Here is a 15,734-nt window from a genome sequence, read left to right as displayed (position 1 = left end):
TAAAAGAGTAGAAGCAAAGCACTGCAAAAGCGCTGCTGTGGCACTGGGGACTGCCACAGAGAGGTGCCAGACAACTGGTTTGGCCATTCATGTTTCAATCCTTTTTCTGTCTGAGCTGCACTGGTGAGGAACTCCTAGCCTTCAGGCATCAGGACCATTTGCAGCCCTTGGTGCCATATATATTTAGCTACTCATTATATTGGCCAGCACAGAAATAGTGCAGAGAGCCGTTTCTCTGCAACCGGCTGATACCACCAGGACAAACTGCTGCCAGAGCACCCGTGGAGATTCAAGCCAAAACCTGACCTCAAAGCCTGGGGAAACCTAGAAAACCATAACATCCCTTTCTGCCTTTTACACAGTGTGAAAGTGGGGGAGAACAGAAAGCAGCTCCTTTAGGACAGCAGCACAAAAGGAGGGTGCAGGCATGAGAAAACAATAAAACATTGGGGAGTCCTCAGTGGTTCCTGCCCCAAGCCTAACCTACATGATCAGGAGGCTGCAGGGATGCTCTGCGTTGCTGAGCAGCCCAACCTCTGACCTTTTTCCACCATATTTATCACTGTCCAATAACTTCTGGTGCCAGGAACAGAGAGCTTGGTCCAACGGTGACCAAAACCTCTGCCTCAGCATGGTTTGCTCCCACTACCCTTCCTCTATGATATTTACCTCCCCAAGGAGGAAAAGCTGTTTGGGGATAACTAATGGGGCAAGAGGCAATGTCTGTTCCCACAGCAGCAGGAGAGGAACCTGGTTCCTGTGCCTCTGGTTACAAAAGCACTGCAAACGACATCAAGAGATCTGCAACTGCAGAGCCCTGCAACTGCAAACAAGCAGAAGAGAAGCATAAAGGCACAGGTGGGGGATGCAATCTGCCTGTAGGATCTGGTTTCATCCCATACACCTGTATCTTTCCCCTGTACAGATTACAGCTCAAAAGCCTGCTATTGTAAAGCAAGCTGTGCTTTAAAAAACGCACTGAAAAGCTGTTTTTCCAGGGTGATTAAATTCAGGCAAAATACCCATGACTAAGATGGCAGGTATTAAGCATACAAAACCCAAATGATTCACAACAGAGTCTAGAAAAATTACTGCTGTACGTTGAAAAAGAAATATGGAAAAAAAACTCAGCGTTGTGGCAGGGGAGATTTCAGCCCAGCTCCTGCAGAAGCGAGCTGCTCTGGGTGGACAAGGACTGCTGGAATGATGGAGATTTGGAGCGCTGCCACTGAACGAGTACCCACCATGTAAGTCTTATAAATATCCCCTATAGCAACTGAGTTTCTTAATAGTGAGCAATGTAGAGTTGGCTGAACTGTGAACGTCCAAACTCTAATTTCTTCCTCATCTAAGGAGGGGGAGTGAGAGAGCGGTTGTGGTGTTTAGCTGCCTAGCATGGTAAAACCACCACACTCTGGAATTGAGAATTTTTTAAGTTTTTGAGTGAGAGATTATCATATGCACATATGGAAAGAGTCTCCTCCTTTTCTTTCTTAATCTCTATGAAATAATTCTAAATCCAGATACAGGCACTATACTTAGTTATAAGTGACCAATGTTCTTTTTGTGTGGCATCTTATCCCATCATTTCTTTCTTTCAAAACAATGGGGTTACGTGTGAAACACAGGGACCCACAGTTAATCGTGCACGAGAGCAAAAATGCTTTGCAGTTTAAGAACAACTTAAATTTTTGAGAAAAACAGAAATTACAGAGATTTTTGTAAAGTACTTCGAATTTTTCCAAATTCATAAAATGCATTTCAACATGAAGCCAGCCATTTTTAGTGACAAACCAATTTGTAACAGGTTCACTGGGGATGGTCAGAGCATCGAGGTCAGGACAGGAGCCCTGCACCCCGGGCTGCGGGGTCTCAGGGCTGCAGTAGCCCCTCCCTGGCTCCCTCTCCGGAGCAGGTCAGTGACTTAAATTAATATGGAGTGGTACTTTAGGATTTTTCCCATTAAACTCAGTAATTGAAATTCAATGGAACTGAAACATTAATTGCTGGTGAGCTAACCTCTGAGTCTACCGATATAATGATATAGTGTTGTAAAGAAAATAACATATATATTATTGGACATAGCAAATATGAATGCCAAAGATAAACCTGACACATTTGCTAGTTGCAGCACAATGAGCCTTGCCTTTTGCTCATTTCTCTTCACACTTCCAGAGCAACATATGTAATTTCATTTTTTTTCAAGCACAATAGAGTGTAATATTCAGATTTTACACACTTTTTGGGGTTATTCTATGTGGAATGAAAAGCTGAGACATGCAGATTTTTAAAATGCAGGTTGCATGTAATACTAGTGCCCTCCTATTTTAAAACACACTCAGCACATGTTCAAATTTGAGTACAGCCATCTTTGCTCTACAGATATTACAGCACCTTTCCTGTTTAACTCAGGAATGTATTTCGGAGCTCCTCAGAGGTTCAATTAAAGTTTCATATCTATAATAAACAGCAGAGTGCACTTCAAAGGAATCGGAGAACATTCCCGAGAATTACCTCGGGAAGGCAATTGGTCTCTGTAAATAAAGCTGAGTGCGTGCAGAGGAGCGATGCACTGGGGTAGAGCCCTTGGCAATGCACTTGACAATCAGGGTGATTAGCAATCATCATAGCATTACCCACGTTTCAGAAACAGAAGCAGCCATTGAGCTCAGTTTTGAAAGATGGAAGCGTCTTCTGTTAGGTAAGGCTTGCATAAAAGTCCTGCTAATTTAATAGCTACAAATATTTCTTGTTCAGTACTGAAAATGTTAACATGAGATGAATTTAAATATTCCTCTTTGTCTTTCAGATGTTAGATGACTTATTTTGGACTCATAGGGCCAGATTTACTGTCACTTAAACCACTGCCACTGTGTGTAGAGAAGCAATGTAAGGGAGAACAGATCTGGCACATGGAAAAGCAGTTGTCCTCACCTCTCCCAGTGTAATGGGGGCACTTGCTCATTGCCCCAACCCTTCCAAAACCCCACCTATAGGACACACGTTAACGCAAGGGGAACAGCACTACAGGCTGGCAGCACTGAGCCCATCTTACACGGCAGGAATTTCTGTACAATACTGCTAGGCAACAAAGGATCTTCTAGAAGAAGTTTCTAATAATGCCTTTCTATTTCTGGAACAAATGTCCTAAATGTTATCCTTTAAACAGACACTGCAAATTAACATGCAAATTTATTTTTCTTATCTACTCAAAAATGACTATGATACAAATCAATTGTCTGTATAAATTTAGAAATCCTCCTTTGGTTCCTTTTCACTTTTTTTTTGTACTATTCCACAGACTACTAAAAATAGCATTAGTTCTGCTGGGAAATAGAGCCTGAGCTAACAGTTACCGAAATAACAAAGTATTTTTGTTCACTTTTGGGCTGCATAAAATGAGCAAAGCTACAGTATATCCAAATTCTGAAATCTATTTTATTTCCTGTCTTTGGTCGAGTGTCGCCAGGTTTTTCTGTTATAACGAGAGTTCTTCCAATGATGGAAATAGCAACCTTGGCCACAGCAGCATAAAACCCACCAGTGACTATGATGTGGAACCATAGCTAAAGCAGAAGTTTTCAGCCTCTCTGAACCTCTGCAAAAGGAAAACCTCTCCCTTTACTCTACATAGTAATATTTTAAGCCATTTGTTATTTTTTTGGCAAAAGCCAGTCAAAGAAACCCAGACAGGCCCTACCATCGTTCCTGAGGATGAGTGGGGTTGGGGGGCCCAGGACCCGGCTGTTGGTCACTGTGTTTGTCACCACGCACGTGTAGTTTCCCACATCTGAAGCTTCCACCTTCGCGATGTACAGATTGCCAGTCTCCTGCGAAACGAAGCGGCGGTTGTCCTGATGCACGAAGGATGGGTACTCATTGAAGATCCAGGCATAGGTGAGCTCTGGAAGCATAAGGCACCACCAGAGTTAGTGACAGCCCATAAACCTCCACGTGACTCAGTCCCAAGTCTGAACTAAAGCCCTGGAAATGATTTTCTCCCTGCCTGCTTTGGTTAGGCACAACAGATCCATCACAGCCCATGAAATGACCAAACAGCACACATTTTGCAAGCTTGCATCTTTATGGCTATAGGCTATAAATATAAATTTCCAAATGTGACTCCTCTGAGCCTGCACACAGACCTTAATGCTCTTAAAATGTTCCTTAAAGATCTTCCAACACAGAATACAATGAATTTTATAAGGATCCCACTTCTTCTGTCATGAACATTTCAATGTTTCTGACTCTTTTTTCCTTTTTCTTAGCTCATTTTTTCCTCAAAAGTTTGGAGAAGGGTCTGCTGAGCCATGTTACCATACACTGTATGTTTGATTCCTTTGGAACTTCAGAATCAGCAAAAAATTCCAAACACCAAATTAAGCAGCTGTAATCTTCTATGTGTCTAATTAGATAATACTCTGTGTTTTGTAAGGCAACTTTGGAAGTTATTTGTGCAACAAAAAATAACAGAGAGACATGCTGCAAGAGGCTGCAGTTTATAAGTAAGGTTAATGCAATATAACCCTATTATATTTGCCTAAGACTAATGCCCAAGCCCGCTAAAATGCTTGAAGAACTCAAGTGAGTACAAGATTGTTGTAGTTTTCTAAGGGAACAGTAATTATACTAAAAAGCATATTCTTAGTTTAATACTCTAATGAGTCATAACTGTAATTGACCTCAACTACCATTAGGTACTTTGGAAAATAAATTCTGTCCTCATGTTCCACTGTTTACACATACAAGAGGTTGAAAGCAGATTGTTGGCTTTTATTTATTTATTTCTTAACAACAGGATTATAAAATGCCTACTTAGACTTTTAGGAAGATATGATAATTATGTTTATGTGGGAATATCTAATCATCATATTTACACATGTGCATCTAATTATAAGTAACCTCATGCTGATGTCAAGAGGATACTCAGAGCAAACAAGGTAGCACTTCTCAGCTGGCTTATTATTTTCTGCAAGTAGTTTAATTTTTTTATTTTTTATTTTTTTTTTTTAATTTACTCTTGGTGAACGATTATCTTGTTCCTCCAGAAGCATCCAGCTTCTCCAATAGGCAAATAAACATCAGTGCCCTGGAATGCACAGAGGCATTTAAAATTGAGCAAACCTTCACACAGCAGGTTTCCACCACAGCCCCCCAAACTCCGCAGTACAACATTTTGCATTGCCTGTGGAATGGTGAATTAACCACATGTTCTTCATAAAAACACAGGACCAGGAGGGTTTTTCTGGATCAACAACCCCTGACCTTCCCTATCCTTCCCCAGGAGGTTGTCTAGTCCCACTCACAAACATCCCAGAAGCAGCAAGGTTTTCAGTTCCTGCTTTCCTATTCAAAGTTGGTTTTGCTTTTAACTGCTAAGAACCCTCTAATTTCTGGGTTAAATATTTTTATTACTAGGCTATATCCATGTGCTTCTGGGCTAATGATGCCTTTAGCTTAATGGGTCTTGCCTCTTCACTGGTGAGAGCAATCAAAAGTCCTTCTGCCTTCATTTCCAAGACAGTCATTCCAATCTCATGATGACTGTAGTAGATTTTCCTTAAAAAAAAAAAAAAAAAAAATAAAAAAGCTCTGCTAAAGCTCTGTTTTAGTTGTAAGTGTTGAAGATATGTGCCATTTGAGCAGAGTGCTAGGTTGGAAATCCTGGATAAGAAAATCACAGGAGAACAGAAAGCAAATGTGAAGTTGTGCAAGAGTAAGAAGGTCTGACCAAAGAGAGCACCCAAATGCAGAGACCATGGATCCTTCCAACACTGGAGGCAGAAAAATGGATCTATTCCTTGAGAGCACACCCTCAAAATCTCTCCAAGACATCTTCAGATTAAATCAGTTTGGCTACATAAAAATAAGGAACCCCAAATCAAAATGCTGGACATAACAAAGACCTGATGTGACAACTCTGCCTTAGTTTCGTTAAAACAAATAATTGTCCACAAAGATGCAACTGCCTGAACCGCACAGCCTTAGATAGTAGGAGCAGTCCATTATTGCTCTAAAATATCTAAAACTACTGGATAATTGTCTCTCTAAAATAATGTGGGACCGATGGAATAAAAAGCACAGGAAATACAGCAGACTGGAGTCTCTGTGAGTGCATTTGCTTTTGCAGCAACATGTAAATAAATACTGTATCAAACTCACTTTGATTTCCTTAGAGATCCTAGTGCAATATTTATGGCTTTTCAAACTTGACGGATTTCTTTTGATAAGGTTTCACATACTAATTGCTCTGGAAGTGATAGACAGTTCGCATCCCATAGGCAATTTGTAACAACTGTGTAAACAGACACTTAAAATACAGCCTGAGATAGCTCCTGGTGACTGCGAGTGATGGAAACATCTACGGGAGTTACAGACACACAGATTTCGGCACAAAGGATGTTCAGTAACTAGCAATTCACACTTCTCTAATTACACATTAAACTTTATATCCTTTAGGATTTATTACAAACTTTTCCTTTTTAATTTGGGGACCTTTTACATATAATTTTGCCTTGTTTACCATATTTTATTATTATTTTTTTCTTTTAAAGCACATCCAAGCTGATCTCTTGAACAGAGAAGCTTATCTGAAGATTTCTGACCCATATTTGTGCTTTGGAAAAATCAGAATCCCCGCCAGCTGCAATGCCACAGCAGCAGTGGAACCCCTGCCACCCTCCCCACTTATACTGCGCTCTTCCTCACTGTCTTGATGCTCTGGATTTCCATGACAGATTAGAGTGAGATGAAGTCTGCGGGGAGATAAAGATTTTGGCAGATCTTCACTCGTCTGATGACTCTTGCCAGTGGAGGTAGCAGGGGGGAGCACACGGGGTGTGAGCAGAAGTTTGGTTGGACTTTGGGCAATGGCAGGGATGGGCAAAAACATGCAGAGCTGTGAATCACACCAAGATCATACGTGTAGCAGGAAGGTCCGCTACACACCAGCACACAGAAGTGTTTCAGCCAACAGTGGCTGTCAACTTCAGCAATTAAAAAGACAATAAATTATTTAAGGCATTTGAAATGCCCACTATGGATTTTGGACATGTAAGTGAGCTCACCCCGCACACTGCAGAGCCACGTAGGGAAAACGAGAGAAACAGAGACATAGTTCTATCACTGTGCCTTCCTGCATCATTTTTTTTTTTTTTTTTTTTTTTCTTCCTCCCATACATCCCCAAAAATACTGTCTTCCTTGGCCTGCAGTTACTGATCACATCCAGGTCCTGTCATTTTTCTGAAGTAGTCAGTGAGAAACTCTATTAAAGTGTTCGAGCTCTCGTTTACTGTCCAAAGAATACTTCTGGCTCAAGACAAGAAGCAAAACTAAAGATGCTGTAAATTTTTAATTTTTCTCTAACTGATTGTAAGCAGTTAAGAAATGTTACTGAAAGCTGCACAGAAATTCTTATATGAGTAATTATTGTAATTAGGCCATGTGGTTTGCCAAAATTATGTTCTCTGGTCTTTTTTTGTCACATGCATGCTTTGCATCTTTGCCTTTTAGTACGAGAAACTCTTTTTTTTTTTTTTTTTCCTCTTTTCTTTTGTGGAAGTCTTTACCATAAAGGATAAAGGCAGGGCTGCCACTTGAAAAGGTCTCTGCAGCTATTATGGGAAAATCTATTAAAACATCACGATTATGGTTACCATAAAGCTGAATGGAAGAATGAAATTATGAAATTAATATTTGCAAAAAAAGGGGTATCATTTATCACTTTTAATAAGAACGGTGTGGTACAATACACTTTCAGTTTTTATAGACTTAACTGAAAGTTACCGAGATTAATCCCATCATTAAGGATTCTTACAATTTATATATTATCACCAACCACGTCACTCGCACGTCGGACAGGTGGGAACTGTTTTTTAACGTGAAACAAAAGCTCTGCAGCATTTCCCGTAAATCTGAATACATAGAAATTATGCTTCATTACACATTGCAAGAAACAAATATGAAATTAAGAAAATGAAGAAAAATCCTCCCTGCATAATTGTCCCTAGCCCTTCTCACCCCGTTTCAAGCACTTGCTGTGCTCCAGATCAGGCAGTGCCAGGTGCTCACACCTGCCGTGTATTTCATGCATTCAGATACTATAACCATTTTTTGCATTATGGAAGGCTAAACATATCCCACGTCCTCCCCATCTAGTTCATAAAAGCCATTCAAATCCCCAAACCATATAGAAATCAGGCCAAGACGTTATTTTCAATTACCCATTTCCACCACTACCCATGAAAGCACACGGATGCTGTCCCTGGGAAGCACTGAACCCAGCACTCCTAATGCAAATGCACCGTGTCCCTACGAATCCCATTTGAGTGGTAACATTCACCTTAAATGCGTATAGGAAAGGTTAAATACACACATGGACCCCCCAGATCACAAGCATTTAATTTCCTTGAATTTTGAAGTACATTCATTATTATGAATAACACCATGAATGGAAAAGAAGGCTTAATGCACAACAACATTTTGCATGACAATGCAGTGGGAAAGAGAAAACAAAGGACTGTCAGGTAGAGATGAATCCCTGGCATTACCTACCACGTATTTGGCCCTACCCAACCCCCTCCCTGAAGCTCCTTTCCACCCATACCAGCTTGTCTGCAAACGCAGTGCCGTGTCTGGACTTTCTGGTAGTTTTTCTCCTTCAGAATTTTATTGTAATAGTAGAGCCGCATGAATTATGCATAGTACACATTTCTTTTGTGAGCCTATAGCCCATTTCATTGCCCTGCTAGCACTTTGGATCAATTTTTTATCTTCTCTTCTTAAATAATTGCCGCATAATTTAAAGGAATCAACCTGGATGCAAACATGACTTGATAAATCTCCCCTTGGCCCCATGCTCTCCATCAGGCAGGGCCGGTCAGCCAGGTAGCATCATAGCCTCTGTGACGCAACTGCAACTTTTAATGAAAAGACTAATGAATAATGAACAAGATTAATCTAAAGTTAATAACACATTTTTGGCTGAACACTCATCTGCGCTAAAACTGACAGTGCCGTTACTCAGCAGTCAACCATTTGCAAACAAAGGAAGGTACCATCCTTGGCAGCCGGGGCAGGAAACAAGCCTTAATGGTAGCGAATCAATTTGTGAATTTAACTTACAAGAGTATGAAAGGGCCAGTGGTCATTAGTGCCAGCAGTGATATAGCGACTGGCAAAAACCACGTCTTCTGTAAAGGAGTATTTAGCCACACTATTCAAGGAATAGCTCTAACTATTCCAAGACCCCTCTTCATTCCCAGCAACTTTGCAGATCCAAGTGATAGGCTCGTATGAGAGATCTTAGGAAGCACTCGTATGATAACCAGGAAGATGCTACAATATTTAGGAGTTTTACCTGATACTGTACAGTTCAGCAGGTACAGGAAATAACACTGCCACGCAACACACTCTTTGAAGCCAATACAACCAGTCAGGCAAATCCAGAAATGGCCAGATTCATGATGTTTTAAAATAGTAAAATAAAGGAGTTAATATGATGGGAATCGTTATAAAGACACAAAACTAGGGAAGGCAATGGACAGACTTTGATAGGTCACCTCTCTGACCTGAGGCATGATCAATCACAACTGAGACATCTCTGAGGTGTTTCAAAGTTTTTCTTAAAACCTTCCAATTGCACAACTTCTCCACGTGGTCTAGCAGGGCGTAACACCCTGGTAGAGAACAGGGCGATGCTGCAGGTTGTGTTCCTGCCATCTCCTAACCAGGCACCAGCAATGACTGGAAGTGGTCTCTACTTTGGGGGAAAAACTCATTAAACACAACTGTGCCCATGTGCTTACTGGTGCCGGTGTATGGGAACAGAAAAGCAGGATATATACGTACACATTCATGCATAAAAATGCATTCAGTGAATGCAACTTCCAGTGCTCCCTACCGGAGTTTGTCACCTTTTTAATCACAAACAACTCAAAATCACAGATCAATGTCATGTGCATTAATGAGTCAGAAGGATGAGGAAAGTGTACAGATCAGCCAAGTTTTGTGTCAGACATCCAGACAGCCTTTTGCAATGCGCTCAGGGCTGTGGTTGCTTCCCAGCCCCTTGAGTCCATGCTCGCCCAGCATGTAGAGCTTCACCTGTGGGTAATTAAAAAGGTAAGAGGTCTTCATTACCTGAAGCCCAATCAATAATCACCTGTATCTGCTGCATCTCCACTTTTCAGTATCTCTAAAATAGTTAAATATTTGATGGCTGTACATAATTGACCTGGCTTATCTCTCTCTAACAGCTTCCAGCCCTAGTCGATGGCTGGCTGTGCTGGCTGCTGTGGCACCGTAAGCATTAATGACTACTGCACCATGCCATTTGGGATTCTGACAAAGTTTTAACTTGAAATTCCCTCAGGGAGCAAAATCAACAGCAGCCTTTATCTATGACCGAATAGAAAACGTTACGAGGTGGAGAGTCCCTTGCTGCTGTATTTACTACAGCTAAATGCACAAACCTATTGCAAAAACTTCTGACGGGCAGCTGACACCCTCCCAACCCCACAGCAATCTAGCATGTGGACTGACAGAGTTTGGAAGCAACTATATGTTTTTCTGTCTGACAAACTTCATAAATTGTCTTACAGAAATTTACAGCTTAGCGTGGTCTTGCCTGAAAAGAAAACCCACAAACAAACTCAACCTGTATTTGTCAAAAGGGCTTACGGTACCTTTGGGGAGCCTTGTTCTGTATTTATTGAGACTGGAGAACTTTTGCCTGGGAATAGGTCTCATGCCACTCAATTTCATGCACCTCTGGTTAAAACGTGTGTTTGGCAGTTAGGTCAAGACCAGCAGTGACCCAGGATCTTGGACGAGGGCTCTGAGGGATGGAGGAGCCCTTCCTAGCCCAAGGGAGGTGCAACCTCCAGCTGCAGCAGCTAGCAGCACCACGCCGGGCCCTTGGAGACGCTGGCCCCTGAGGAAGGGAATTATGAAGTGGAAGCCTACGTCTGCTAAGGAACCTCGTGGGAAATCACCAGATCCTGGCAGGATCACCACCTCCGCCAGCATAAAGTGCAGCTGAGTTATGGTGAAATAAAGATTAAAAGGAAATCTTATTGAGCATGCAATGTAGTGTGCCGTGTAACTACAGCAAGCCAACCTTAAAAAAGAGCAACAACACAGGAAGCTCTCATGAGAGGGTAAATAGCTATATATTTGCTGTAACCTTTACCTCTACTAATCGCACAACGCTGTACTTCTGGAAGCCGGGAGCCACACGCAAGTCTCCTGCAATACTGGTTTAACTCCAGATGATTTCACAGCTTTTCCCACTGCGCAATGCATAGAGCTTTATGATACTTGCTCTGTTTTTAAGCTGATTTCAATGAGGCTATTCAGGTAAAGAAAGAATAATAGCTTGATATGTTCCACGGAGTGGTATCAACACAAAGGAACCAATAAAGCACCTCTGTGGTAGATACTGTCAGCAGCAAATGGAAAGGAGAGAGAGGCCAGAACAAAAGATAAAGGGGGCCAGACTGAAGCTGCTAATTACTTATGGGCAAACATCAAATGAGAACGAAGCTGGACATGTGCATAAATGATACATTGATTTTTAATTCTGCACAAGATTTTTTTTCAATCATTATTTGTATTTTCCAAGCTTATCCTACATAAAGTGCTACAGATATCACCTTAAGGAATGACTCACAGTTTTAATCCATCAGTTTGTTTTCTGTTTAGAGTCAAAGAGAGTCAGCCTGAAACCATTTTTTTTTTTTTTTTTTTTTTTGAGCACTTGCTTCAGTAAAGCAAAAGGTCCCTGGGCTTGTTTTAAAACATATTTCAATGTGACCTAGCTAATCCTTTAATACCAGCTTTCACTACCTTTTGATCAGCCTCTTACTGTAGCTGTAAGAGATTAGATCAAACCTTTCCAAAAAGAAAGTTGGTTGTGGAGATTTTTCCTGTTGCAGTGAATTATTATTACGATCAACTCCGGGGCTGAAATACCTGGCCAAGCAGCGAGGGTGGGCAGTACGTCCTTTAGGGGACATCTCTGCATACACCAGACATAATACCTTGCCACTCACCCGTAAGACATAGGAAAAAAAAAATCTGTTCATGTATTTGATAGAAAGAGTTTTGATATATACCAGCTTAAAGCCACATCATGGCTGCACAGTTAGACATACGTTTCAGGTAAGAGAAAATACCTTGTTTATTTTTCAAAAACAAAATAACACCTTAACAGGGAGGAGTGCAGGACTATTGGCTTACCTGGAGCAGTAGGTGCATTCAGAGATACAGAAACCCAACTTTGATTGTAGAATTAGGTAAACATCAGTGCTGTATTTGTGTCAACAGCCTGCTTTCCTTTCTGGCCATCTCAAGGGAGCTGAAAGCAGAAGGCTGCCCAGCCACTTCTGAGAGCTCCGTCTGAAGCGGCCAGGTGAAGTAGGGTGTGGAGGGTAAGGATGGTGGCAACGTGGTCAGAAGAGCCTGGGAGCTAGCTTCAGATCCCTGATTTATTTTATATAGAGATCACAAGATGCCAGGACTTTCAATAAATGCCTATTGACTGAATCCTGTCAGACGACAGATTTCACTCATCTTCAGGCAGCCCCTGCCTACCGCACCTCTTTCAATACCGCTTCAATCTTCATTTAGCAGCAGCCGCAGTTTAACAGGGGAATAAACCACATGACTAGCTTGCAGATTATTTCTTTTTAAAGATGTCATGGGCTGTCACTGATAAATAAAAAATCCATTAGTGTCATGTTCCTTATTATTTCAATATTTCCAAGGCCTGTACTGGAGACATGAGCCTGTTCTCTTCTGGTTCTGTGGGAAGGCAGCATGAGGTAGGAGTACCAGATATCCCACCTCGCTGCCTACCCTGCGACAGCCCAACGGGGACACAAACTTCTGTGAACAGACACCACACAGTATGAGGGAAGACTCTAAGGACATTTACTGTCTCATTTAAAATTGCATCACAAATGCATAGGGCCAGAGCAGCTCTGCTGGCACCAAGGGTGAATAAACAATGTATGCCAGATGAAAATTTGGGTCTGAATGCTTGTGCCAAATTCTTTCCTCGACTGTGAACTTATTTTGCAACTCCTGTTCACAAAACCTATCCCTGCTGAAATGAGGCAGAGACAGGCACAAGCAAGAGGCACAAAGTTGGGTCCCTACAGTAGCATAAATCTAAAATGAGCTTGGCATTTATGCTATTGGAAATATTTGCAATTTCACAAATTTATCAATTAAAACAGCACTGTATATTCTCTGTGTTGTCAGAAATATCAATCTGTTATACAGGCAGAAAAGAAAAGTGGTAAGTGAGTTACAAAAGCACTTTTCCCTCTCACGAATTAGGAAATAATTTATCTCTCTCCCTTATCACTAAATATGTTGATAAACCTGGTACACACACTGAATCAGCAGTTTTAGAGAAAGGATTATGTCAGATTAATTTTAATCTAATCCATTTCTATCTCCTGAGAAGCTTTTTACTTCTTGGTTTTAATAATTTAAACACCGACTGTGGCATAATATAAAAAATAAATGACGGGAGATGCACTCTAAATGGAAGCTACAACTCTCAATCACTTTTTATTTAAATGAGAATTTCATATGCCTGGTTCTAAGTTTAATGAAACCTCTTCTTGCTGAACTGTTATAATCTTCAACACGCAGAGCCAGGCACAAAAACATGCTGCTTTCCTGCAGCTCCTGCTCACTGGCTTGCCATAATGCTGCTGCAGAAAAAGATGCTCCCAGTTAATGTTGTTCTGGCAGGCTGTTGGGAGCCAGCAACAGCTTTCAGGAGAGCTTCTCCCCTTTGTGTGAGCAGGGGATCTCACCTAAGAGGTGCACACTGCAAGGTGCTAGAAATTGGCAGCTTTGGGGATGTTATTTTCTCATTCTTGGCCTGAGATAACTCACTTGGAGATTTTAGAGCACAACAACATATTCACTGGAAATCACTTGTACATGTTGATACTTTCAAACACATTGATTTCAAACACATTGAAAGCATCCCTTGGTCAGTGCTAATCCAAAACACTTCTATTCTTTTTTTTTTTTTTCTTTTTTCTTTCCTTCCCCAGTCACAAGGGAGTGGCTTACCTGCTTGTATTTTGGCTCCAATCTTTGCAGCAACCCATGAAGGCTACTCGATGACCTTGCAGCATTTTGACAAATAGTTCAACCAATGAATCAACACTTGCTAACAGCATAGCAGATTTTTTGCTTCGTTTCCTAGAGAAATGGAACTTTTACAACCATGTTGCCTATCCGTCTGTGAGAAACTCCTCTCTAAATTAACTTCTCACTAATTGGAACCAAATTTGACTGAGCAGCAAAGGCTTAAGAAGCCATTAAGATAGGAACGAAAGAGGAGAAACTCTTAAAGACTCAGTAAGGGAAAGGTGGGGTAGTTCAGCACTTCAGCAGCCTGCTTGGCAAGAGGCAACTGGACAGTCCTGCGTATATGGATTGTGCAAGAAGCACATTTTAAGAAAGCTCTGGGCATGCTGCACTGAACGAAACTGCAGGAAAATAAAGGCTGAATATTTAGGTTACTGTGGTAAAGCAGGGTGGGGATGTAAAACACCCCAGGTCACATGCCACGTAAGAATACGGCAATTGTCATCCTAACAAAAACAGAAAAGTAATGGCACTTGTCTGATTCAACTTTCCATCCCTCTAAAGAATTCACATTAATGGGAATGGGCCATAAGAGAAAGATCCGGCACTGAGAAGCTGATTTAATACTTATGGGAACATGTGCTTAAAGGGCCTTGTCCCAAATCACGCTGAATCGGTCACACAGCATAAGAGCAACTTGCATTTATGCATTGGCATAGATGTTGCACAGTAGGCAGAGCAGGATAATGCTGCTTGGATAGAATGAAATAATCCAGTGGTTTTAGATAGGCATTAGATGGAAATGTCCTTGGCCTCTTTAGCTGTATGTTCTTTTTATTTATTTTTTTCCTTTCTATCGCCTTTTCCAAGGCTGACTGTATAAATGCTTTCCTGCTTTCCAAAGTTTTAACATAAGGTTTCCTTAATGTTGACTCTAAGGGCAGCAACAGAGAATATTACAAATTCTTCTTCCTATTTTATAACAACATTTCTAACATGCTTGGGGGTGAAAGCCCCCATACGTTGCTCCTGATATGCTATAAAAATGGCTGACAATTGCCTTTTGCCACCTGCACTGCTCTGAGCAGTTTTTCAAAGTTCTTTTTTTTTTTTTTTTTTTTTTTTGTTCCCCTTGCACTCTGCAGTTGGGGCTGTACAAGTGAGAAGCCCAGATCTGATTTGTGCAATAGATTATTTACGAGACAAATTCCTCAAACCATTCATCACGTAGCACAACACAGGCTATCAGCCATCCTCACAGCCAAAACATTTTCACTGTTTCCAGCCCATGAAGTGCCCATCATCACTTTTAAAATATATATAAATAAAAGGAGAGAAAAACTGACCAGATGAGAAACCAGGCATTAATCATTTTTCTGCAGAGCACAGAAGTGGTCATAGCACCGCTGTAATCAGTAAAGTGCTTTCTGAAAAACATGTCTGGTGTCTACACTTCACTACCTACCATACAGCATGAAAGGCTGAGATTGAGATGAAATCAGAATTGCCATCTCTTCTGTCAAATGCTAAAATTTAGTTAGTTCTACTTGATTAAGCTGTGCAACAGAACTAAAAGTTCTCTCAGATATTGGGGGAAAAAAAGGCAGGAGAGAAT

At 41.2% G+C, this 15,734-nt stretch overlaps 1 protein-coding gene across 1 annotated transcript in view; it reads right to left on the bottom strand.

The window, feature by feature from the left end:
- Positions 1-15,734, bottom strand: part of LOC311212830 (contactin-4) — a gene marked incomplete at both ends in the record, with an annotated part of 145,795 nt that overhangs the window by 71,341 nt on the left and 58,720 nt on the right. Inside the window, one exon of the mRNA XM_084292463.1 lies at positions 3,701-3,904. Coding sequence (XP_084148589.1) covers positions 3,701-3,904 — 204 coding nt within the window. The remainder of the gene's footprint in view (positions 1-3,700; positions 3,905-15,734) is intronic.

Source organism: Netta rufina (assembly GCF_964035555.1).
Source record: "Netta rufina genome assembly, chromosome: 10".
Taxonomy (NCBI): Eukaryota; Metazoa; Chordata; class Aves; order Anseriformes; family Anatidae; genus Netta; species Netta rufina.
Note: the sequence above shows the minus strand (reverse complement) of the source record. Positions and strands in the feature narration are given on the sequence as shown.